Here is a 26,285-nt window from a genome sequence, read left to right as displayed (position 1 = left end):
AAAGATTTCCTGTAGCTATATTTATAAAAATTGAAGTATCTCCATGAGAAAGGAAAGATCTTGAAGACAGGTAAAAATATCAAATTGCAGGCTGGGTGCAGTGGCTCACCCCTGTAATTCCAGCACTTTGGGAGGCCGAGGTGGGTGGATCACTTGACGTTAGGAGTTTGAGACCAGCCCGGCCAATATGGTGAAACCCTGTCTCTACTAAAAATATAAAAATTAGCTGGGTATGGTGGTGGGTGCCTGTGATCCCAGCTACTTGGGAGGGTGAGGCAGAAAAATCACTTGAACCCAGGAGACAGAGGTTGCAGTGACCCAAGATCATGCCACTGCACTCCGGCCTGGGTGACAGAGCAAGCCTCTGTCTCCAAAAAAAAAAAAAAAGTCGGGCCGGGCACGGTGGCTCAAGCCTGTAATCCCAGCACTTTGGGAGGCCGAGGCGGGCGGATCACGAGGTCAGGAGATCGAGACCATCCTGGCTAACACGGTGAAACCCCGTCTCTACTAAAAATACAAAAAACTAGCCGGGCGAGGTGGCGGGCGCCTGTAGTCCCTGCTACTCCAGAGGCTGAGGCAGGAGAATGGCCTAAACCCGGGAGGCGGAGCTTGCAGTGAGCTGAGCTCTGGCCACTGCACTCCAGCCTGGGCGACAGAGCAAGACTCCGTCTCAAAAAAAAAAAAAAAAAAAAAAAAAAAAAAAAAAAAAAAAGTCAAATTGCCGAAATCTACAATCTGCATATAATATCCCACTTATGAGTTTTACAGTGTCCATGCTGTGTGCCTGTGTGTTCAAACTCGGCCTATTAATCGAGTATTAATTACACTATTGTAATGTTCTCATAGCCACCTCCTGTTGCTATTGCAGTGAGCTCCAGTGTTGCGGGTATCCACTTAAAACGCCAGGTGACGCCCATCGTCTCCACAGGAGGAGTTCGTCTTGCCGGGAAATCATGTTTCACAGTGAAAGTGATCTCATGGTACTCATGTAGTTTTCTTTTTAAAATTATTTGTATGAGGCATAGTAGGTATATATTTATAAAATACATGAGATATTTTGGTAGAGGCATACAATCAATACATAATAATTACATCAGGGTAAATGTATTCATCACGTCAAACATCATTTCTTCGAGTTACAAAGCTTACAATCATACTGTTTTATTTTTAAATGTACACTAAATTATTGTTGACTGTAGACACCCTGTTGTGCTATCAAGTAGTAGATCTTATCTAACTATATATTTTTTTACCCATTAACCATCCTCACCTACCCCCAACCCCCACTACCCTTCCCAGCCTCTGGTAACCTTCAGTCAATTCTCTGTGTTCATGAGTTTCATTGTTTTAATTTTTCGCTCCCACAAATGAGTGAGAAGTCTTTCTGTGCCTGGCTGATTTCCCTTGACATAATGACCTCTAGTTCCTTCATTGTTGTTGCAAATGCAGTATCTCATTCTTTTCTATGGTTGAGGAATGCTCCATTGTGTGTATGTATGTGTGTGTGTGTGTATTGTGTGTGTGTGTGTGTGTGTATATATATATAATCTTCTTTATCTATTTGCCTGATGGTCACATAGCTTGCTTCCAAATCTTGGCTATTGTGAATAGTGCTGCAGTAAACTTGGAAGTACCAATTATCTCTTGCACATACTGATTTCCATTCTTTTGGATAAATACCCAAATGCTCTCTTTAACATCTTTCCACACTGGATCCATCATATAATTGTGCATAACAGCAGCTGGAACTGACAGATATGTAGAAATAATGCTGCTTTTCTCAAACTGCTGAGCCACCTCTTCATAATACTTGGCTATGGCATCTGCCTCTCCTGATGGGGTACAGGAGCAAAGACTGGTAAAGGGGGATTGCTGGATCATACGGCAGTGTTTTTAGTTTTCTGAGGAAGCTCCACGCTGTTCTCCATAGCGGTTGTACTAATCTACATTCCCAACAACAGTGTATGAGGGTTCCCTCTTCTCCACGCTGTTCTCCATAGCGGTTGTACTAATCTACATTCCCAACAACAGTGTATGAGGGTTCCCTCTTCTCCACGCTGTTCTCCATAGCGGTTGTACTAATCTACATTCCCAACAACAGTGTATGAGGGTTCCCTCTTCTCCACGCTGTTCTCCATAGCGGTTGTACTAATCTACATTGCCAACAACAGTGTATGAGGGCTCCCTCTTCTCCACGCTGTTCTCCATAGCGGTTGTACTAATCGACATTCCCAACAACAGTGTATGAGGGCTCCCTCTTCTCCACGCTGTTCTCCATAGCGGTTGTACTAATCTACATTCCCAACAACAGTGTATGAGGGCTCCCTCTTCTCCACGCTGTTCTCCATAGCGGTTGTACTAATCTACATTCCCAACAACAGTGTATGAGGGTTCCCTCTTCTCCACGCTGTTCTCCATAGCGGTTGTACTAATCTACATTCCCAACAACAGTGTATGAGGGTTCCCTCTTCTCCACGCTGTTCTCCATAGCGGTTGTACTAATCTGCATTCCCAACAACAGTGTATGAGGGCTCCCTCTTCTCCACGCTGTTCTCCATAGCGGTTGTACTAATCTACATTCCCAACAACAGTGTATGAGGGCTCCCTCTTCTCCATGCTGTTCTCCATAGCGGTTGTACTAATCTACATTCCCAACAACAGTGTATGAGGGTTCCCTCTTCTCCACGCTGTTCTCCATAGCGGTTGTACTAATCTGCATTCCCAACAACAGTGTATGAGGGTTCCCTCTTCTCCACGCTGTTCTCCATAGCGGTTGTACTAATCTACATTCCCAACAACAGTGTATGAGGGTTCCCTCTTCTCCACGCTGTTCTCCATAGCGGTTGTACTAATCTGCATTCCCAACAACAGTGTATGAGGGCTCCCTCTTCTCCACGCTGTTCTCCATAGCGGTTGTACTAATCTACATTCCCAACAACAGTGTATGAGGGCTCCCTCTTCTCCATGCTGTTCTCCATAGCGGTTGTACTAATCTACATTCCCAACAACAGTGTATGAGGGTTCCCTCTTCTCCACGCTGTTCTCCATAGCGGTTGTACTAATCTGCATTCCCAACAACAGTGTATGAGGGTTCCCTCTTCTCCACGCTGTTCTCCATAGCGGTTGTACTAATCTACATTCCCAACAACAGTGTATGAGGGTTCCCTCTTCTCTGTATCCTTGCCAGCATTTGTTGTTGCTTGTCTTTTGTATCAAAGCCCTTTCTAGTGGGGTGAGATGTTATCTCATTGTAGTTTTGAGTTGCATTTCCTTGACGATCAATGATGTTGAGCACCTTTCTATAGACCTATTTGCCATTTGTATGCCACTATGTGCCTGTTTGCCATTTCTTCTTTTGAGAAATGTCTATTGACATATTTTGCCCATTTAAAAATCAGATTATTAGATTTTTTTTTCCTATTGAGTGGTTTGATCTCCTTATATATTCTGGTTATTAATCTCTTGTCAGATGGATAGTTTGCAAATATTTTCTCCCATTCTGTGGGTTATCTCCTGACTTTGTTGGATGTCTCCTTTGCTGTGTAGAAGCTTTTGAGTTTGACGTGATCCTCTTTGTCTATTTTTGCTCTGGTTGCATGTGCTTCAGGGGTGTTACTCAAGAAATCTTTGCTCAGACCAATGTTCTGAAGTTTCCCAAATGTTCTCTTTCAGTAGATTCATAGTTCGACATCTTAGAATTAGGTCTTTAATGCATTTGATTTTTGTGTGTGATGAGAGACAGGGGTCTAGTTTCATTCTTCTAAACATGGATATCCAATTTTCACAGCCCCATTAATTGAAAACACTGTCTTGTCACCAATGTATGTTCTTGGTATTTTTGTTGAAGTGAGTTCCCTGTAGATGTATGAATTTATTTCTGGCCTCTCTATTCTGTTGTACTGGTCCATGTGTCTTTTTTTATGCCAGTTACCATGCTGCTTTGGTTACCCATAGCTCTGTAGTATAATTTTAAGTCAGATTATGTAATTCCTTCAGTTTTGTTCTGCTGAGAATGACTTTGGCTGTTCTGGGTGTTTCTGATTCCATCAGAACATTTTAGGATTATTATTTCTATTTCTGTGAAGATATCATTGGTATGTTGATAGGGACTTCATTGACTATGGATTGCTTTGGGTAGGATGGACATTTTAACAGTATGGATTCTTGCAATCCATGAAAATGGAATATCTTCAATTTTGTCTCCTATTCCATTTCTTGAATCAATGTTTTATAGTTCTCACTATAGAGGTCTTTCACTTCTTAGGTGAAATGTATTCCTACATATCTTATTTTGTTTGAGCTATTGTAGATGACAATAGTTTCTGATTTCTTTTTCAGATTGTTCAACGTTGGTATATACAAAGGTTACTGATTTTTTATGTTTATTTTTTTATCCTGCAACTTTACTGAATTCGTTTATCAGTTCTTAGGGGGAGTGTTTAGGATTTCCAAATATAAAATTATGTCATCTTCAAACATGGGTAATTTTACTTTTTCCTTTCCAAATAGATCCCCTTTGTTTCTTTCTCTTGTCTGAATGCTCTAGCTAGGACTTCTTGTATTTTTCATCATGTTTAGTTTAATAGTGTAAATCATAGAACCCAAAGAAAGTACCACTAGCGATGCATAAAGTGCTTCCAAGAAGCAGAGAAATAACATTATAAGAAAAAGCTGATTTGCTTGATATGTACCACAGTTTGAGATCTGTATCTTTGCCTGCATTTTCAGACAGATGATTCATCTCAGAAACACATGAAGTAAACTTACGGTATTGATAAATTCAGTGCAGTACTGTAAATATACTTTATCTTCCTTATAATTTTCTTAACATTTCCTTTTCTCTAGCTTACTTTTGTAAGGGTAACAGTAAGCAATCTATCATGAAAAGTATTTGATTTTTAATCTAAGTAAAATGTATGTATTATGAAAGTATTTGTGACTGGGGTATAACGAACTAATAAAATCTATTACACATAGGAAATATTTAGGAGAAGAGCTTTTGTAAGAAAAGAAAATAATAACATTAGTAGTTTCTTAGTTCAAGTCGTGTGAAACTGTACATTTTACGTAGCGTTAATGAAAGATAATATAAGATTCCTCCAATAAAGGCTTCTCCCTTTATCTGATGCTGAGTTATTCTACAAGGCCTGTCTGATGATGCTGTTGTCATTTACTAATTTTATAAAGCCTATCTATGAGGTTTTTGTCACAGAAGTGGTATGGAAAACTGTCTCTCAAACTATTCCTAAACCTGTTAGGAAAATAGGTCTTTATACCTAAAATCTGTGGAGGTATTGGATATCATATCATTATCACCACAAAGTATCTACTATTTCATTATACCAATATTAATTGTATTTTTGTCAGATTAATCCAAACCGCATAACACATATATGTTCTCTATTATCTAAACTTAAAATAAGGAATTTTATTTATGGGTTTTTTTTTTTATTTAAGCAATTCTCAAGTTCGATCTAGCCTCTGAAATTTTTATATGAAAGATTTAATAAATATCATTCTCAAAATAATGTCTCTTGTTTAACTTAAACATTATAAATAATATTTTACATATTACAGATGCAGCAGGAGTTGCAAGACAGTACAACTACAGAGATACAAAAAGGTATGTTACCAATGTTTATGAATTAAATTAATTGATTTCTGAAATAAACTATAAATAGTAAATGGCATCCCTTTCTATTGTCTGGTTTATAGATTAATTAAATATTTTTTCATACATACCACTAATGAAAGATGTGAAAGCATTAACATTTATAATGAAAAGTATACTTAACCCGTCGTTAATTCATCATGTTCCGTAGCTTCAGAGAAATCTCAAGAAGTCTGTGTATCTTTTTTCCTCTGGCTCTACATTTTCTTCACTTCTGCTATCCCTGTGGACCTGCCAGCCAGCACACTGAAACTGTTCTCAGAAAACAAAGGAATCATCGACTTCCTGGGTTTATGGTGGTGATTTAAGGCCAAGAGACAGACTCCAGGCTCATCTAGTAACACTCAGGCTACTCCAGTTCAAAGGCAGCCACATGACAGGTGACATTTTAAATCTCCAGTCATTTACTTTGTCATTGGTTTACTTTTGGCCCCAGGAAAGGTTCCAGATTCCTAGCATGGAGTAAAAATGCCCAAATCAGTTTGGCTCCTGTCAAGTTATTCAGCCTCATCTCTCATCACTTGCCATACTCTGCCCCTTCGCTCTAGCATCTCGCCAAAGTCGGCTATGCAGAACACAGGGACCTTCCTCAGCTCCAGCTCTCTGTATGTGTTCTTCCCTCCATCAGAAAAATAAACTAATCTCTAAGAATAGATTCAGGTCTTCTAATTTTTTATTGTCTCCTATCTTGCTCGTTCTTTTATCTCCCTTTTATACTGTTCAAATTTTTCACTTCCCACCATATTTCTTTTCATATGAGTTCTGAAATTTACTATTACTTTCTCCAACTTCTTTTTAAGCTTCTGAAATTTTTCATGTTTCTTCTGCGTTGTTTTCATAGATAATGACTCTTGGTGAAGAATTTGATTTTAGAAAAGTGAGCAGTATGGTGGTTTTAAAATACATCAACTAGTTGGTTGACATATTTCTCCCTTGAATTTCCCTCTGTTGAATATGAGCTGGCCTTAGTAACTAGCTTCTGGTGAATATAATATAATGGAATTATATTATATTATATATAGAAGGTGTATATATATAATTATAATAATATATATAATATATATATTATATATAGAAGTGCAGTGTCATTTCTAAAGATTAGGCTAGAAAATGTAATACAGCTTCCAGCTTACTTTCTTTCTTTATAGAAACTTGTCCTTAGAATACAGCCACCATATATCCTGAGGAAGCCCAAGCCACATGGTGAATCCTTATGTAGCTGTTCCAGCTCACAGTCCCAGCTAAAGTCTCAGCCAAAAGCCAGCTTCAGTTGCCACAAATGTGAGTAAAAAAGCCCTTAGATAATTCTAGTCCTCAGCTTCAAGTGACCTTAGCTATTGCTGATGCCCACAAGAGAAAGGAGGAAAGATATAAAATTGACACCCTAACATCACAATTAAAAGAACTAGAGAAGCAAGAGTAAACACATTCAAAAGCTAGGAGAAGGCAAGAAATAACTAAGATCAGAGCAGAACTGAAGGAGATAGAGACACAAAAAACCCTCCAAAAAATCAATGAATCCAGGAGCTGGTTTTTTGAAAACCTCAACAAAATTGATAGATTGCTAGCGAGACTAATAAAGAAGAAAAGAGAGAAGAATCAAATAGACGCAATAAAAAATGATAAAGGGGATATCACCACCGACCCCACAGATACACAAACTACCATCAGAGAATACTATAAACACCTCTAGGCAAATAAACTAGAAAACCTAGAAGAAATGGATAATTTCCTGGACACTTACACTCTCCCAAGACTAAACCAGGAAGAAGTTGAATCCCTGAATAGACCAATAGCAGGCTCTGAAATTGAGGTAATAATACCCTACCAACCAAAAAAAGTCCAGGACCAGACGGATTCACAGCCGAATTCTACCAGAGGTACAAGAAGGAGTTGGTACCATTCCTTCTGAAACTTCCAATCAATAGAAAAAGAGGGAATCCTCCCTAACTCATTTTATGAGGCCAACAGCATCCTGATACCAAAGCCTAACAGAGATACAACAAAAAAAAGAATTTTAGATCAATATCCCTGATGAACATTGATGCAAAATCTTCAATAAAATACTGGCAAACCGAATCCAGCAGCACATCAAAAAGCTTATCCACCATGATCAAGTGGGCTTCATCCCTGGGATGCAAGGCTGGTTCAACATATGCAAATCAGCAAATGTAATCCATCATATAAACAGAACCAAAGACAAAAACCACATGATTATCTCAATAGATGCAGAAAAGGCTTTTGACAAAATTCAACAGCCCTTCATGCTACAAAGTCTCAATAAATTTGATATTGATGGAACGTATCTCAAAATAATAAGAGCTATTTATGACAAACCCACAGCCAATATCATACTGAATGGGCAAAAACTGGAAGCATTCCCTTTGAAAACTGGCACAAGACAGGGATGCCCTCTCTCACCACTCCTATTCAGCATAGTGTTGGAAGTTCTGGCTAGGGCAATCAGGCAAGAGAAAGAAATAAAGGGTATTCAGTTAGGAAAAGAAGTAGTCAAATTGTCCCTGTTTGCAGATGACATGATTGTATATTTAGAAAACCCCATTATCTCAGCCCAAAATCTCCTTAAGCTGATAAGCAACTTCAGCAAAGTCTCAGGATACAAAATCAATGTGCAAAAATCACAAGCATTCTTATACACCAGTAACAGACAAACAGAGAGCCAAATCATGAATGAACTCCCATTCATAATAGCTTCAAAGAGAATAAAATACCTAGGAATCCAACTTACAAGGGATGTAAAGGACCTCTTCAAGGAGAACTACAACCCACTGCTCAGTGAAATAAAAGAGGACACAAACAATTGGAAGAACATACCATGCTCATGGATAGGAAGAATCAATATTGTGAAAATGGCCATACTGCCCAAGGTAATTAATAGATTCAATGCCATCCCCATTAAGCTACCAATGAGTTTCTTCACAGAATTGGAAAAAACTGCTTTAAAGTTCATATGGAACCAAAAAAGACCCCGCATTGCCAAGACAATCCTAAGCCAAAAGAACAAAGCTGGAGGCATCACGCTACCTGATTTCAAACTATACTACAAGGCTACAGTAACCAAAACAGCATGGTACTGGTACCAAAACAGAGATATAGACCAATGGAACAGAACAGAGTCCTCAGAAATAATACCACACATCTACAGCCATCTGATCTTTCACAAACCTGACAAAAACAAGAAATGGGGAAAGGATTCCCTATTTAATAAATGGTGCTGGGAAAATTGGCTAGCCATATGTAGAAAGCTGAAACTGGATCCTTTCCTTACTCCTTGTATGAAAATTAATTCAAGATGGATTAGAGACTTAAATGTGAGACCTAAAACCGTAAAAACCCTAGAAGAAAACCTAAGTAATACCATTCAGGACATAGGCATGGGCAAGGACTTCATGTCTAAAACACCGAAAGCAACAGCAACAAAAGCCAAAATTGACAAATGGGATCTAATTAAACTAAAGAGCTTCTGCACAGCAAAAGAAACTGCCATCAGAATGAACAGGCAACCTACAGAATGGGAGAAAATGTTTGCAATCTACTCATCTGACCAAGGGCTAATATCCAGAACCTATAAAGAACTCAATCAAATTTACAAGAAAAAAACAACCCCATCAAAAGGTGGGCAAAGGATATGAACAGACACTTCTCAAAAGAAGACATTCATACAGCCAACAGACACATGAAAAAATGCTCATCATCACTCACCATCAGAGAAATGCAAATCAAAACCACAATGAAATACCATCTCACACTAGTTAGAATGGCAATCATTTAAAAATCAGGAAACAACAGGTGCTGGAGAGGATGTGGAGAAATAGGAACACTTCTACACTGTTGGTGGGACTGTAAACTAGTTCAACCATTGTGGAAAACAGTGTGGCAATTCCTCAAGGATCTAGAACTAGAAATACCATTTGACCCAGCCATCCCATTACTGGGGATATACCCAAAGGATTATAAGTCATGCTGCTATAAAGACACATGCACACATATGTTTATTGCGGCACTGTTCACAATAGCAAAGACTTGGAATCAACCCAAATGTCCATCAGTGACAGACTGGATTAAGAAAATGTGGCACATATATACCATGGAATACTATGCAGCCATAAAAAAGGATGAGTTCGTGTCCTTTGTAGGGACATGGATGCGGCTGGAAACCTTCATTCTCAGCAAACTATTGCAAGAAGAGAAAACCAAACACCGCATGTTCTCAGTCACAGGTGGGAATTGAACAATGAGATCACTTGGACACAGGAAGGGGACATCACACACCGGGTCCTATTGTGGGGAGGGGGTGGGGGGAGGGATAGCATTAGGAGATATACCTCATGTAAATGATGAGTTAATGGATGCAGCACACCAGCATGGCACATGTATACATATGTAACCTGCACGTTGTGCACATGTACCCTAGAACTTATAGCATAATAATAATAATAAAAAGATGTACAAGAAAAAATTGGTGAAATTCTGTTTTGCCTAAAATCCATTTAATGTTAAAATTTTAATTATACACTGTACAAATTTCAGGTTTTGTACAGAGAATGTTGAAATTCCTCATCTTCCTCAAGATTTTGAAGTTGCAAAATATAACACCTTGGAGAAAGTAAGAATCTGATTTCTAGTTAGCAAAAAAAAAAAAAAAAAAGACAAAAACCTGTTTGAATGTCTTCTGTTTTTTCTTATTCGATCATTTTCTCATTGTTTTGAAAAATTATGCATATTCTGAATATCATACACTCCTTAAAATATGAGTTGATTTTATTTGTATGTTTATTTATTTATTTTTGTGGAGACAAAGTCTCACTATGTTGCTAGTCTCAAACTCCTGGGCTTAAGCCATCCGCCCTCCTTAGCCTCTGAAAGTGCTAGGATTACAGGCATGAGCCACTGCACTCGGACCTGATTTTTAACAGTCAAGAAAATATTTATGTTTAGAATTTAATGTTTAAATTTTTAGTATTTATATTATGAAAGTATTGCATGCTCATAGCAAAAATTAAATAGTACAAAATATCAATATGGCATTAAAAATAAAAGTCCTTTTCCCTGTTAGTAACAGTTTCTTGTATTTGGAAAGGGAAGGTTTGACACTAAGTATTTACACTATGTTGCATTTCCATTCCTTTTGCATTAGAAAGTAAAGCAAAATCCTTTTTTTTTTTCTTTTTCACAAAGTCATGCAAATGAAAATCAACACTAGTGTCTGGTGTGGTGTCACTCGCCTATAGTCCCAGCTACTTAGGAGGCTGAGGCAGGTGGATCTCTTGAGCCCAGGAGTTTGAGGCCATCCTGGGCAACATGGCAAGACCTCTGTCTGTAAAATATATGTATAGATCTAAATCGACTCTAGCTTTCAAAGTGATGTTCCATTTGTATTTTTAGATATGTTAATAAAATGTAATTTGAAAATAACATTTCCCTCTTTGATGAAACATGAAAAATGGTATGGTGTAAACATATACAGATCTATTTACAGTATGGCAAAAATACAGGAGGGAAACATATCAAAATATTAATAGTGATTGTATTGGTGTCATAGGATTTTAGGAGATTTTAATTTCCTTCTTGATAATTGTATTTTCTAAATTGTATCTCTAAATGAACATATTTTATAATTATAATCAACATTTTCAAATGGCACATGTAGTTTGATGTTTCCCGAGTGCAGCTTCTGAAAGCACATCCTGTGTTCCAGGTGGGAATGGAGGGAGGCCAGGAAGCTGTGGTTGTGGAGCTGCAGTGTTCGCGGGACTCCAGGGACTGCCCTTTCCTGATATCCTCACACTTCCTTCTGGCTGATGGCATGCAGGTAATGCTGTTTATGTTGATTCCTATGTGTTTATTGACCTCTGTTCATAACTCATTTCAATGAACCAGCCCGCCTCCCAACCTTTTTCTTCTTACCTGGTGTCTTAGCTCAGGCAGCTGTTAATAAATGCAACAGGCTAGGGAGCTTAAACAACAGACGTTCATTTCTCACAGTGCTAAAGGCTGGAAGTCCAAGGTCCAAGTGCGGCAGGGTTGATTTCTTCTGAGGTGAGGCCTCTCTCTTTGGCTTACAGACGGCTGCCTTCTTGCTGTGTCCTCACATGGTCTTCCAGTCTTCCACCTGTGGGCCTCTGTGTCCTTATCTCTTTATATGAGGATAGCAGTCATATCGGATCAGGGCCCACCCCTGTGATCTCACTTAATTAATCAATTACCTCTTTAAAGGCTCTGTCTCCAAACGCAGTCCCATTGTTGAGGTCCTGGGAGTTAGGACTTCGGGATATGCATTTTGTAGGGGTACAGTTCAGCCATAACACCTGGTAAATAATTTTGCGAAGGGGAAATGTGTTCTCTTTTGGAGTGTGGGAGGGGAGGACCTCACCCCCTGAGTAGATCAGCACAGGGTCCCACTAGAAGGGAATGTTTACTGGGTGCAGGGTGTATGGCATTTCTGTTCTTGTTCCATATCACTTCTGGGATATTTTCCTGATATTTACACCTCTGAAAGCATTCCACCGATACAGTTCATTAAGCACCTGCTATGTACCAAGCAATCGAGTAGGGCTGACACTCAAAGATAAAAATAGCTTCACACTCTGGCCCTCAGAAATCACTGCCTAGAAAGAAATAACACTCATCGTTACAATCCACTGTGACAGTTCCAGTCCTGAATATATATATGAGGTATTGAGGGCTCCAGGTCACAGAGCCCTGGGAACAACAAGGGAGACCTGGCAGAGGCCATAACCTTTGCCCTAGGTCAGTATCAGGTCAAGAGCACAGTTCCAATCTAAAGCAATCATGAAACAAAAATAAATTTAGAATTAATGCCTGAAGTTCAAATAAAATGCTGCAACACCCACCAGGATACATTCTTAAGTAGACATTCAGAGTTACAGATCTATCTTTTTTTTTTTCTTTTTCCCCGAGAGAGAGTCTCACTCTGTTGCCCATGCTGGAGTGCAGTGGTGTGATCTCGGCTCACTGCAACCTCTACCTCCCAGGTTGAAGCGATTCTCGTGCCTCAGCCTCCCAAGTAGCTGGTATTACAGGCACGTGCCACCACGCCCAGCTGATTTTTGTGTTTTTAGTAGAGACAGGGTTTCACCATATTGGCCAGGCTGTTCTCAAACTCCTGACCTCACAATCCGCCTGCCTTGGCCTCCCGAAGTGCTGGGATTGATTACAGGCGTGAGATACCGTGCCCTGCCTACAGATCTGTCTTGGGCCAGGAAACAGTCACTTCTCCGTGGGAGTGGCCCTCACAGAGGTCCACACAGGCTCCAGGAGCTTTTCCCGTTGTTCCCACTCTGAGTGTCAGCTCAGGTACAAGAGAAAGAGACTCGCATCAGGTGGATGTGAGACCCACTTGGCTTGGAAGCCCTACCCCACAAGAGCCCAGAGCTCTTGTAACATTGTCGTAGGTTCCAGATGCCCTCGAGGGACATACCCAGTTATACGAGTCACTGCTGTCTGACACGCCCAAAGCTTGGGTTTCCCACCATTGAACCCCTAGTCTCAATGCAATTTATCAATGAGAGGCCAGCATTCCATAAGCAATTTTGCCTACTATTACAGCGGACATGCCATCTTTATCAGATTTCTATGGGAACAGAGCTAGAAAGCGAATCCACCGTCAAATATGTCCAAGAAGGAGAAGGGGTTTTGTTAACCTCGTACCCTGAAATGCATACTGTATTTTGTGGAGGATTTAGTTGTTTGGGTAAGAAGTAAGTAAAAATGAAGGTGAAAAACATGATAGAATGTGTTATTGTTTTCTTCATTGAGAAAGAAAACTGTAGCATTGTATAGGCCAGGACATCCCTCACGGTGCCTTCCTCCCTTAGCAAGCCCACGTCTGTGTAGAGCACCCCTTGGGTGAGCCTGGTTTGCCGAGCAGAGAAGCCTGTCCACCTTATAGCAGTGAGCCTTAGCCCGTGGTTCTGCTGAAGACTTTCCAGCTTGCCCTTCTGCTTAATAAAACCATTTTGATGGGAATCTTCCAAAATGACGTTAAACTCTACCTTCTTAAACAGAGTGACTTCAACAGGTACTTCTTTTTTCCAAGTTTCAGAGGCGTCCTGCAGCCTTCCTATCTGGGAGGGCGGCTTATGGCTATCCTGAGTAGTGTGGCTTCCCAGGGCTATGATTTCTTTTTAATGGAAAATTATAAGTGTTGCTGAGGATATAGAGAGACTGAAAGCCTCACACATTGCCGATGGGAGGGAAAAATGATGCAGCCTCTGATGATTCCTCAACACATTAAACATATGATGACCATAAGATCCAGTAATTCCACTCCTAGTTCTATACTCAAAGGACTTAAAAGCAAGTACTCAAATAGGTACTTGTACATGAATATTCATAGCAACACTATTCACAATAGCCAAAAGGTGGAAATAACCCAAATGTTCATCAACAGGGAAGTGGATAAATAAAACTTGATAAATATATGTGATAGAATATTATTCACCCATGAAAAATGAAGTACTGACACATACTACAGATGGGTGAACCTCAAAAATATTATGCTCAGTGAAAGAAGCCACATATTGTACAACTCTGTTTATTTGAAATATCTGGAATAGATAAATCCACAGAGACAGCAAATTGTGTGGTGCCATTAGAGGGAGGGATGGGGACAGTCAAAAGGTATGAGGTTTTCTTTTGGGCAAATAAAAATTTTGGAACTGGAGGTGGTGATTACATGACATTTTGGATGTTCTGTACTAAATACCACCTAATTGTACACTTAATGGCTAATTTTATCTTTTTGGAATTTCACTTTAATTTTAAAAAAATCTGGGCTGGGCATGGTGACTCACACGTATAATCCCAGCACTTTGGGAGGCCAAGGTGGGCAGATCACTTGAGGTCAGGAGTTTGAGACCAGCCTGTCCAACGTGATGAAACCCTGTCTCTACTAAAAATGCAAAACTCAGCCGGGCATGGTGGCACACATTTGTCTCAAAAACATTCATTTCCACAGGCCTTCTCCAGATTTTTTTTTTTTTTTTTCCTTTTTTTTGAGACGGAGTCTCGCTCTGTAGCTGGGACTACAGGCGCCGCCACCACGCCGGGCTAATTTTTTGTATTTTTAGTAGAGACGGGGTTTTACTGTGTTAGCCAGGATGGTCTCGATCTCCTGACCTCGTGATCCACCCACCTCGGCCTCCCAAAGTGCTGGGATTACAGGCGTGAGCCACTGAACCGGGCCCAGATTTTGCTTTCATGTGTAATCTAATTCCTTTGGTTTGACTTTTGACCCTCCCCTAGGTGTCCGCTGAGATCTATACTAATTAAGAGTCTCCTGACATGGAAGGTAGAATCCAGAGGGCAATAAGCTTTCTCCAGGAAGACAGGAAGAGCCACGTCAAGCCCCAGGAGTGGCAGCTGCAGTTCAGCCCTCCAGGGCTACCTGAGCAAGCCTGTGGCCCGCCACCCCACCCGCTACGTACAAAAGCAGTTGCACAACTAAAGTGGGCTTCTTCCTAGGGAAAGATCCTGCTGCTGTGAAGAGTTAGATTTTCTTCATTTCATTTCACTAATCATGATTTCTTTCTATGACTTTTTTCTAGTTATAAAACTCATGTTCTTTGATAAAAGCTTAGAAAATATCTAAAAATATGAAGAAAATTAAAAATCACTCAGAATCTCACCACCCAGAGTCAACCCAGAGATACTAGAACCACTGTTAACGTTTGGGTGTAGAACATAACCCAGCCTGAATCACCCCGATGCAGCTCACCCTGGGGAGGGGGGGTGCTGGTAAGCCAGCTCCGTGAAGGAAAAGCCCCGGTCTGGAATATCTGCTGAGTTCTGGGAAGCAAATACTCCCACCATAGCTAATGTCAAGGTACTGACCTGAGGCCACTGGACGTGGGGTTGGGGAGATGTGCCCTTCCTCCCACCACAGCTGCCCTCAGCCGTACCCCAGTCTCCCCCACAACTGCCCCATCTTAGCTACCCACTCAGAGCCAGTGTGGGGTCTCTCTCTCCCTCCGCCCCACATACCCGTGTTCTGTCAATTCTGCCTTCCAAGTGTCCTTCATCCGTGGGCTCACTTCCGGTCACCCCGCCGCCGTCTTTACTCCGGGTCACGTTATCCCGTCTACAACGTCCTTCCGGATGTTCTCTCCACTCCTGCTCCATCCACCCCGTAACAGCCAGTGAGGGCTTGGAATAGGCATTTTATGGCGCCACATTCCAACACGTCACCTCCCAAGAGAGGCCTTTCTTGACAGCCCTCTCTCCAAACCTGGTTGGTTTCCTAAACAGCACTTAAAAATAAGGTCTTTGCTAACTTTTTTTTTTTCTTTTTTTGAGACGGAGTCCTGCTCTGTCGCCAGGCTGGAGTGCAATGGCGCGATTTTGGCTCACTGCAACCTCCGCCTCCCGGCTTCAAGCAATTTTCCTGCCTCAGCCTCCTGAGTAGCTGGGACTACAGGTGTGCACCACCATGCCCCACTCATTTTTGTATTTTTAGTAGAAACGGGGGTTTCACCATGTTGGCCAGGCTGGTCTCCATCTCCTGACCTTGTGATCTGCCTGCCTCAGCCTCCCAAAGTGCTAGGGTTACAGGCGTGAGCCACCACACCCAGCCGATAACTTTGTTTTCTTTGAGACAGTCTCATTCTGTCACCCAGGCTGGAGTGTGGTGGCATGATCTCGGCTCACTGCAACCTGTACACCACCCCCTGCCCCGGGTTCAAGTGATTCTCCTTTCTCAGCCTCCTGAGTAGCTGAGACTACAGGTGTACACCACCATGCCCTGCTAATTTTTGTATTTTTAGGAGAGATGGGGTTTCACTATGTTGCCCAGGCTGGTCTCAAACTTCCAGGCTCAAGTGATCCAGCCGCCTTGGCCTCCCGAAGTGCTGGGATTACAGGCCTGAGCCCCCGTGCCCGGCCAGAAGTTGTATTCTTTTTTTTCCAGAGACATGGTGTTGCCCTGTTGCCCAGAGCAAGAACTATATATTCCATATATTATTATATATTTGACAAAATTGGGATCATACTATAAAGTTTTGTAATCTACTTTTAAATTTTACATTTTACTGTATGCTTTACTACATGTCCTTATTTTTTTTTAACGAATCTGATTTTAATACGTGCATAATGCTCCCAAGATATGTTGTGTTGTGACTCATTGAATCAGTTTCCTGATAATGGACATCTGGACTCTTGGGATTTCTTCTGCTATGATGACTTTTTGTTTTGTTTCCAATTATGTCATCTAAAGGCTTTTCTTCTAATTTTTACAGTAAGAGCCCAGTGGATATCTTGCAGGTATTTAGAGTTGGCAGAGGGATCGAAACCACAGAGTTTCTGAGCAGACTTGGCAATGTGAGGTCCTTGTTGCATGGTTTTCCTGTACGAAACATCGTAGGAATCTTGTGTCGGTAAGAGTAGCCATCTTTATTTTTCAAAAATTTCAGCCTCACAAACGTAAAGTGTTTTACTTTTTTTTTCCCCCCCTACTTTTTTTCTATATTACATGGGTCTTTTCAGTTAAAATCAGCTAGCTTACTGCATTCTGGAGAGAATTGCACAGTTTATAATGAAGTGTGTGATGTAAATTACATATTTATGGCTGGGCATGGTGGGTCACATCTGTAATCCTAGCACTTTGGGAGGCTGAGGCAAAAGAATCACTTGAGGCCAGGGGTTCAAGACCAGCCTGGAAAACCAGCAAGACTCATCTCTATTTTGAAAAATTATGTTTATTTATCATTTAAAAAATGTAGTACATAGGTATGAATTGCTTCTTGCAGACTGCATCGTAAGAAGAAAAGTGATTCTATATTCATGACTCTTCCGTGTGTATCTAATCTAGGGATAGCCCAATATTTAAGGAGAAGAGTCCAGAAATTAGAGTGCGCACCAGACAACATGAGCTGTTTATTTGAAACTTAACTCTAAGATTCTGTTTGCTTTGAATTACTACTTAATATTAGGGCTGAGACAAGTCACAGGAGCAGGAGAAAATAGTATTAAATGTAGATCTGTTAATTAAGTACTTAGAAGAAACTTAAAAATAAACATACAAGATCCACCTGGGGAAAAAAAGGAAAAAACAAAAACCCCTTAAACTGCTACTGAGGGACCCAAAAGACAACTTGCGTTAATCAGAAGGATGCCTGTTTTTCTTGGATTAATCTATAGATTTAGTGCTAACATGATAAAATTACCAATAAGGTTTTTTTAAAGAAGTGAAAAGCTGATTCTACAACACGTATTTTTTTTAATTTTGAAATTACCAGAATAATTCTGGAAAAGAAGCATAATGAGGGTGACATTAATACTAAACACAAATGAACTAAAAACACAGAAGATTTAGGATATGATACAAGTAGATCTTACCTCTGTGGAAGAAAGACAAGTTCTTCAATACTATCTATGGAGATAAATGGGTAACCACGAGGAAAAAATATGAAGTTGGACTCTTACCTCATTTCTCATACTTAAACTCCAGATAGAGCAAATATTTTAAATCAAATCAAAAGTATACTAAATGAAAAATGGGAGAATCTTTTAAAAATAATCCTTAAGTAGGGATGAGCTTTCTAAGTAGGACTAAAATCCAAAAGCTATTTTACAAAATTCATTCAATATCCTAATATGAAATTCAAACAATAGATGTTTATATAATAAAAGGCAGGGGCCGGGTGCAGTGGCTCACACCTGTAATCCCAGCACTTTGGGAGGCCAAGGCAGGCGGATATCACAAGGTCAGGAGATCGAGACCATTCTGGCTAACACAGTGAAACACTGTCTCCACTAAAAATACAAAAAAAAAAAAAAAAATATATTAGCCGGGCATGGTGGCGGGCGCCTGTAGTCCCAGCTACTTGGGAGGCTGAGTAGGGAGAATGGTGTGAACCTGGGAGGTGGAGCTTGCAGTGAGCCGAGATCACACCACTGCACTCCAGCCTGGATGACAGAGTGAGACTGTCTCAAAAAAAATAAATAAATAAATAAATAAAAATGCAGAAATCTCCCTTTACTTGTGTTCCCAGAAACAACCATGGTTTCACCCCGATTGTAGAGTTCTCTGAATGTCAGAAGTTCAGTAGGAACCTGCCAAAGTTCTGAATGAGGGAGAGATGCAGTCAGCATTGGGCTTACACCTTATCCTGCCCTTCTCTTTTCAGAGGGTTGCTTTTACTCAAAGCAGTGGAAGATGGTGGTGTGCAAAGAACAGACGTCGGAAACCTTGGAAGTGGGATTTATTTCAGTGATTTGCTCAGGTATGTTCGATCCTTAATCACAGACTCGTTTCTGAGGACTTGCTGTGTGTTTTCTTGTCTTTCCTTGGTGAGGGAGTTTCTCAACCAAAACACAGAATTATCTATTACATATGACCTCAATATGCCTGGATATTATTTCATCTTTAGCATCCTTGATAATATTTAAATCTGCCCTTGGGCCAGACATGGTGGCTCACGCCTGTAATCCCAGCACTTTGGGAGGCCAAGGCAGGAGGGTTGCTTGCTTCCAGGAGTTCGAGACCAGCCTTGACAACATAGCAAGACCCTGTCTCTACAAAAAAATTAAAAATTAGCCGAGTGTGGTAGTGTGTGACTACTCAGGAAGCTGAGGTGGGGGGCTGCTTGAGCTCAGGAGGTCGAGGCTGCAGTGAGTTGTGACTGTGCCACTGCACTCCAGCCTGGGTGACAAAGCAAGACCCTGTCTAAAAACAAAGGAAAATCATAATTTACTATATGTAATTTATACTTCCCTTTTTTTTTTTTTTAAGACGGAGTCTCGCTCTGTCGCCCAGGCTGGAGTACAGTGGCAGGATCTCAGCTCACTGCAAGCTCCGCCTCCCGGGTTTAAGCCATTCTCCTGCCTCAGCCTCCCGGGTAGCTGGGACTACAGGCGCCCGCCACCTCACCTGGCTAGTTTTTTGTATTTTTTAGTAGAGACGGGGTTTCACCATGTTAGCCAGGATGGTCTTGATCTCCTGACCTCGTGATCCGCCCGTCTCGGCCTCCCAAAGTGCTGGGATTACAGGCTTGAGCCACCGCGCCCGGCCTATACTTCCATTTTTTAAAAGTAGTACCTTTTCAATAGTTTGCCAAGAAAGATGAGAATTTATTCTTTTTTCTATTTTGTTGGTTTTCTCTTTTTTTGGGTATGTATGTATGTATGTATGTATGTATGTATGTATCTATCTATCTATCTATTTTTTGAGGCAGGGTCTCGTTCTGTCGCCCTAGGCTGGAGTGCAGTAGCACAATCTCAGCTCACTGCAAGCTCCGCCTCCCAGGTTGATCACTTGAGCCCAGCAAGATCAAGCCCAGGAGTTTAAGACCAGCAATTCTTGTGCCTCAGCCTTCCGAGTAACTGGGATTACAGGTGCACAGCACCATGCCCAGCTAATTTCTCTGTTTTTAGTAGAGATGAGGTTTCGTCATGTTGTTCTCAAACTCCTGGCCTCAATTGATTTGCTCATATTGGCCTCCTGAAAGTTCTGGGATTACAGGAGTGAGCTACTGCACCAGCCTATTTTTTGTATTTTATTTTAAAATAAACCAGTGCCACTGGCCAAGATAATTAATTAAATAAATATCAAAGGAAAACACTTTGAACAGCTAGGAGATGGGACTAAAAGATGAGTATTTGACCTAATAGGCACATCCAAAGAGGCACTTATTCTATTTAGATCATTGCCAATTATTAATATTATAGCTGTGGCCGGGCGCGGTGGCTCAAGCCTGTAATCCCAGCACTTTGGGAGGCCGAGACGGGTGGATCACGAGGTCAGGAGATCAAGACCATCCTGGCTAACATGGTGAAACCCCGTCTCTACTAAAAAAAATACAAAAAACTAGTCGGGCGAGGTGGCGGGCGCCTGTAGTCCCAGCTACTCGGGAGGCTGAGGCAGGAGAATGGCATAAACCCTGGAGGCAGAGCTTGCAGTGAGCTGAGATCCGGCCACTGCACTCCAGCCTCCGCGACACAGAGAGACTCCGTCTCAAAAAAAAAATAATAATAATAATAAATTATAGCTGTTAGAACAAGTATAAACTTTGAAGTTGCTTTTGAACTGTAATATCACAAAGTATTAAAACAAGATTTTCAAAATTGATCAAGTATATTCCAGCATATTGCTCTTACTACATTACTGATATTGTGCTAACAAAATGGTTTGTTGGCACTTTAGTACATAAGACAATACGATTGTAGGCCAGGCGCAGTGGCTCACGCCTATCATCCCAGCACTTTGGGAGGCTGAGGTGGGCAGATCACAAGGTCAGGAGGTTGAGACAATTCTGGCCAACATGATGAAACCCCGTACTCTACTAAAAATACAAAAATTAGCTTGGCATGTTGGCGTGTGCCTGTAATCCCAGCTACTCAGGAGGCTGAGGCAGGAGAATCACTTGAACCCAGGAGACGGAGGTTGCAGTGAACTGAGATCGTTCCACTCCAGCCTGGTGACAGAGCGAGACTCCGTCTCAAAAAAAAAAGAAAAAAAATTAAATATTTTAAATTTCCTTTTTATTGCATATTTGAAACTTTTTTCTAGTATTTTCTATTTCAAGATGTATGTAACTGATGCAGGAGCACATTACATGGGGGTGTAGTCACAAGATTGTCTTATTAGTGGAATGGTGAACCAAAAAGTGTAGAGGCCACTGGACTGAAGGAGGCCAGCTGAATTAGCGAAAATATTCAAAGCCAGTTTTGTTGTTTTCAGCAGTTAGTAAATATCAGTAGATAAACATTTACTAGGAAACATTGGTCTTTTAACCACTTTGGGTATGCTTCTTATTTAGTATGTTCATTCTATCATGACATGCCGCGAACATTTATTGAGTGCCTACTGTGTACCAGAGACTAGTAAGCATGTTAAAAGTATAAGCTTTTATTTCCACCACAAACCCATAGGACCTCATGTTATTCTCGTAATAGAGGAAACTGAGATTCCCAGTGTTGAATGAAAGCCACACAGTATCACGTGACCCATATCATGTGACTGCAGAGTCAGGACTCAAACCCAGCTCTTCACCACCACCGACAGATGAGTATGGTCATGAGTGTGGTCATCTCATCAGTCATTTGCACAATGGTGAAAAAGAAATTGTTCAGAGAAGAGCAAAGTGTTTTTCCATGAGCCAAAGGTTGGCCAAGGTATGCTAATGAGGAGGACTGGAGAGAGCGTGTCAGACACTGATAAGGAGCACTGGGCAAGGGCACTTCTCTCAGGGCAGAGCCCACAAGGAGTGTCCTGGCACCAGACGCTCAGGGAACTGAAGGCTGGCAGGGGCCCGCCCAGTCGTCTCTTGCCCACTGCATGCCTTTTGGCTACAGCCTCCCAGGCCCCGTGCCCCCTCCCCTCCCCCTTGCCACATGGGGAGGAGGCTGACCCTGAGAATGGTGCAACCATCTGCCTGCCCCGGGCCACCTGTCACCAGCACATGAAGGCGCTTGGGCTCAGTTCTGTCTCTGCAGTAGAAGGGTGTTTAGCCACATGAGAGAGTCTCACCTTTGGACATTTTATGTCTTTCAGTCAGTCAAAGATCTAGAACCTATTGTGATAGAATTTAAAAGTTTACTTTTGACTGGGCAAGACTGCTGATGCCTGTAATGTCAGCACTTTGGGAGGCCGAGGCAGGTGGATCACTTGAGGTTGGGAGTTCAAGACCAGCCTGGCCAACATTGTGAAACTCCGTCTCTACTAAAAATACAAACATTAGCCAGATGTACTGGCACACGCCTGCCATCCCAGTTACTCGGGAGGCTGAGGCAGGAGAACTGCTTGAACCCAGAAGGCAGAGGTTGAAGTGAGCGAAGATTGTGTCATTACACTCCAGCCTGGGTGACAGAGGGAGAATTCATCTAAAAAAAAAAAAAAAAGAGTTTACCTTTTCCTATTTATGTGCATACAGGTATTTGGGCACCACATTTATAATTCACAGTTAGTTTGAAAGATAGAAACTGTAACAGTGTGGTTGGGAGCCCGGTATGTAAGCCATTTGCTGGTGGGCATGTTTTGAACATGTATTGGGCTCTTCTATGTACGATCTCTGTGATCCCATCATTACTGTTCATTTCTTCCAGCAGAGGAATGACACATTTCTCCCTTTAATTGCCAAATTATCTCCAATTCTGAATTAGTGGAATATAATTTAATATGATTTTACTATGATTAATTCAGAGTCATTCTCTGCCAGGTACTGCTGGGCTAGGATAAAATGAGATCTGAATTACATTAAAATAATTTTTCCAAGAGAAGAGGTGACAGAATGTTTTCAGTGGGTGTGTAATTTAGATAACCTAGATGCAGATAAGCTAAATAAAGCATTTAATCCAGCACAGTCATATTTTAACTTGATCATCAGCAATAGGAGTTTGAAATCCTTTGCAGCTGCAGGTCCCGCACGACTGAATTCGGTTCCTTGTGCACAGCAGTGTTCGCTGGAGGTGCCTGGAGGTCTGAAGGTGTGCCCTTTTATAGGCAGGAATTCCACCAGGATGGGTATAGAAGGCTTGGGACTGGATACGATTGCCCGAGGAGGGCAGGCAGGAAGGCAGTAAAGAAACGAGCAGGGCCCAAACCAGCAGAGTGTGGCATGCCATGATGGAGACTGAACACAAGCAAAACCACAGGCGACTGTAGTTTTGTTCCCTGTTGAAGGAGAGACACTCTATTACAGAAGACCCAGACTTCAGTTCGGTTCAGTTTCCTTAGCAAAGGACAAAATGGGGAGAGAAGACAGGGAAGCAGGGAAGAAAAACTCACTATGTGAGCCAAACATCGCATGCGGTTGTACCAACCAACTAAACATGGTAAACGACAAAGAACTATGGTTTTCGCTGCTCGCAAACCACTACTGAGATCACCAAGTTTTAAGCTTATTCAAGATTATTTATAGGTGCTTCCCCCATTGGGAAAGTCATTTCTGAATCTCTTCTCTTCTAAAATGATCTAGAAAAATTAACAAACTTTATTCCAGTAAGGAAGTTTGGGATGTGCTGCTTCAGCCCCTGTCCTAAGGAAATTATCAAGCCTGGAGGGTGGGGTGCTATCAACTGCCTACCCCCATGTTACCTTCTGGCATCCAGAAGCTTCCCTGTGCCAGATGGAGCCACCAATGTGGGGAGGAGAGCACAAAGAGCAGAGAAGCCACAGAAACCACAGCTGCAGGGAGCAAACACCGTCACACCCCACTGCTGTCCATGCAAACGTATTTACCTAGTTATTCTTACCATCTCCCTCAGTGTGTTGAATCTATTCTGGGGTTAGACAAGCTCCCAGACGTACCTGCTATGTTTAATAAAAACAATTTTGGCTTTCAATGGTAAAGGAAGAATCAGGGCTATTAAAATACTCAAGAGTGAGAAAGTTGAAAAAAGACGTAGATTGTGTTTGGCCTGTCTTCTCCCCACCGTAAGGGGTTGCCACTCAGCTAGAGGCCTCCTGGTTCGTGTGGGCCAGCCCTCAACACCTCAGTGACCAAACTAAATATAACCCTCAGTAGGGCTTCCTGTACTTGGCAAGACCCAGGGGTAGACCTGGGCTACCAAACAAACACTTGTGTTCTTAGAGCTTGGTACCAAGAGCTCTGGCAGTTTCCTCAAAGAACTGTATTCCGCAGCAGTAGCAGTTTTATTTTCACCTACCTGCAGCCATTACTACATTGACCTCTGGAAATGTCACATCAGCTGTTCTCAAGACAAAATACCATTTGCTTTTTTTTTTCTCTCGGCCTCGTCCCTTCGATGTTAAGCGGCGGATGGAGTCGGCGGGATTTGCCTCTGGCTTACAGCATACCCAGTGGATTGTATCAAATCCAGAATTCAAGTTCTTTCCATGTCTGGAAAACAGGCAGGATTTCTCAGAACCTTTATAAATGTTGTGAAAAATGAAGGTGAGTAAACACCTGTTTTTCCAGCATCTAGTATACATCTTCAAATCTGAGATAAGAACTTCTCTGTTTTGATTGTAAAAAGAAAGAACAGTAACACAGAAACTTGTGTCCCAAATAGAGCACAGACACCTTGTCTATTACTCATAGGAATCCTCCCTTAAATTTGTATAACATGTAAAGTTCTACAAAGTACTTATACCTCCCTTATCTAATTCAGTCTTCATAACCACCCTGGGCAGTACTAATACTATAAACCAGTCTACAGCCTCAAGGTTGGTGCTCTTGCCACTGCCCAGGTGAAGCTGCAGCCCCCTCTCTCCATGGTTGCCTCTGTCTGGCCGTCTCAGGCCTCAGCTCTGCCCCATCCGCATCCTAAGAGTGAACCAAGCATGGAATTGGGGGGTGTTACCTGAGCATCAGTCAGTTTTGCCAGGAGACCTGGTACTTGTCCTTGTTTCTGTTGGTCTCTTTAGGGAAAGCTGGGGATGCGTCCTTCCATGACTTGCTGGTTTTAGCACTCGTCTGGATTTGCCTGTGTAAATATACCTGTGCTCTGCAGCTGCCTGGGTGTCCCCAGAGGAGGGATTGCTGCAGTCTTTGATTGCCCTTTTGTCTTCTAGGAATAATGGCCTTATATTCTGGACTGAAACCTACTATGATTCGAGCATTTCCTGCCAATGGAGCACTCTTTTTGGCCTGCGAGTATAGAAGGAAGTCAATGATGAGCCAGTTGGATGCATACCGAAGTGTCCTGGAGGGCCTGAGCCGAGGACAGGGGTTTGAGGACTACGGTTCATCTCAGGGTTTCTTGGAGTACAAGACCAGCGTGAAGTTATTCTGATTTCTTGGGGATTTTGCTTTTCTGTCTTCCCTTCTACCCTACATCTTAAATCGTATGGAAGAACCTCTATTTTGCATCATATCATTTCTGCCCATAATTGTACTGAAATAGAGAAGTCACTTCTCTTTCCCTTGGTAAAATAGAGAGTGGTCAGCAGCCTTCTGTGCCTAATTCAAAAGGCTGAGTATAGCTCTGTCAGGGCCTTTACATAAACCTCTACTTGCACATGCAATTTGGACAGTTATGTGTTGAGGGAAATACAGTTCGGTTCCATGTTTATTTCAAATATTACCAGAAAAACCCAGAGGTGATCATTTCCTCATGAAAATGCTCATAAATGGTTGCTTAACCCATTCTAGATGTAGGATCTGCTTAATGTGTGTACTATTCTAAGCGGTTGATTTTTTTTTTTTTTAAATAAGGAGTCTCGCTCTCTTGCCCAGGCTGTAGTGCAGTGGTGCAATCTCGGCTCACTGCAACCTCCGCCTCCCGGGTTCAAGCAATTCTCCCGCCTCAGCATCCCGAATAAGTGGGATTACAGGGGTGTGCTACCACACCGGGCTAATTTTTGTATTTTTAGTACAGACAGGGTTTCACCATGTTGGTCAGGCTGGCCTCGAACTCCTGACCTCGTGATCCACCTGCCTCGGCCTCCCAAAGTGCTGGGATTACAGGCGTGAGCCACCAAACCCAGCCAAATAAAACATATTTGTAACCAACAAAAATTAAGGACAAAGAAGGGCATTCCTTGTAGGATGATAAAGGCACAATTCAACCAGAAGACTTAGTCTAAATGTGTGCACACCCAACACCGGAGCACCCAAATTCATAAAACAAGCTTTTCCTGGCCTACGAAAAGATTCAGACACACAATAACAGC

General features: G+C 41.7%; 1 protein-coding gene across 5 annotated transcripts; it reads left to right on the top strand.

Annotated features, from left to right (window-relative positions):
* Nucleotides 1-694: 694 nt before the first annotated feature.
* LOC104654061 (mitochondrial ornithine transporter 1-like) lies at nt 695-25,917 on the top strand. Of its 5 annotated transcripts, none has more exons than XR_004054636.1 (10): nt 695-980; nt 5,578-5,623; nt 5,910-6,051; nt 6,820-6,952; nt 10,223-10,298; nt 11,391-11,504; nt 16,948-17,085; nt 18,838-18,933; nt 24,424-24,564; nt 25,185-25,917. XR_004054636.1 is itself a non-coding variant. In XM_010353143.2 (5 exons), the coding sequence occupies exons 3-5, from the start codon at nt 18,867-18,869 to the stop codon at nt 25,403-25,405; spliced, it is 429 nt and encodes a 142-aa protein (XP_010351445.1). In that variant the 5' UTR covers nt 16,080-16,130; nt 16,948-17,085; nt 18,838-18,866; the 3' UTR covers nt 25,406-25,917. The 5 variants fall into 5 exon arrangements, 1 of the variants encoding a protein (XP_010351445.1); XR_004054635.1 differs by having other exon boundaries at nt 5,823-6,051; XR_004054637.1 differs by lacking the exons at nt 16,948-17,085; nt 18,838-18,933; nt 24,424-24,564; nt 25,185-25,917 and adding exons at nt 13,531-13,733; nt 14,960-16,075 and having other exon boundaries at nt 5,823-6,051.
* Nucleotides 25,918-26,285: the final 368 nt, after the last annotated feature.

This window comes from Rhinopithecus roxellana, chromosome 18 (assembly GCF_007565055.1).
Source record: "Rhinopithecus roxellana isolate Shanxi Qingling chromosome 18, ASM756505v1, whole genome shotgun sequence".
Taxonomy (NCBI): Eukaryota; Metazoa; Chordata; class Mammalia; order Primates; family Cercopithecidae; genus Rhinopithecus; species Rhinopithecus roxellana.
This window is presented reverse-complemented; position numbering and strand designations above follow the sequence as displayed.

What these genes read in the sequence shown, in the direction of transcription:
- LOC104654061 (XM_010353143.2), top strand. Translation starts at nt 18,867, where the DNA reads ATGGTGGTGTGCAAAGAACAGACGTCGGAAACCTTGGAAGTGGGATTT. An exon ending in TATTTCAGTGATTTGCTCAG is followed by an intron (nt 18,934 to 24,423) that starts GTATGTTCGATC and finishes TTCGATGTTAAG; the next exon opens with CGGCGGATGGAGTCGGCGGG. An exon ending in AAATGTTGTGAAAAATGAAG is followed by an intron (nt 24,565 to 25,184) that starts GTGAGTAAACAC and finishes TTTGTCTTCTAG; the next exon opens with GAATAATGGCCTTATATTCT.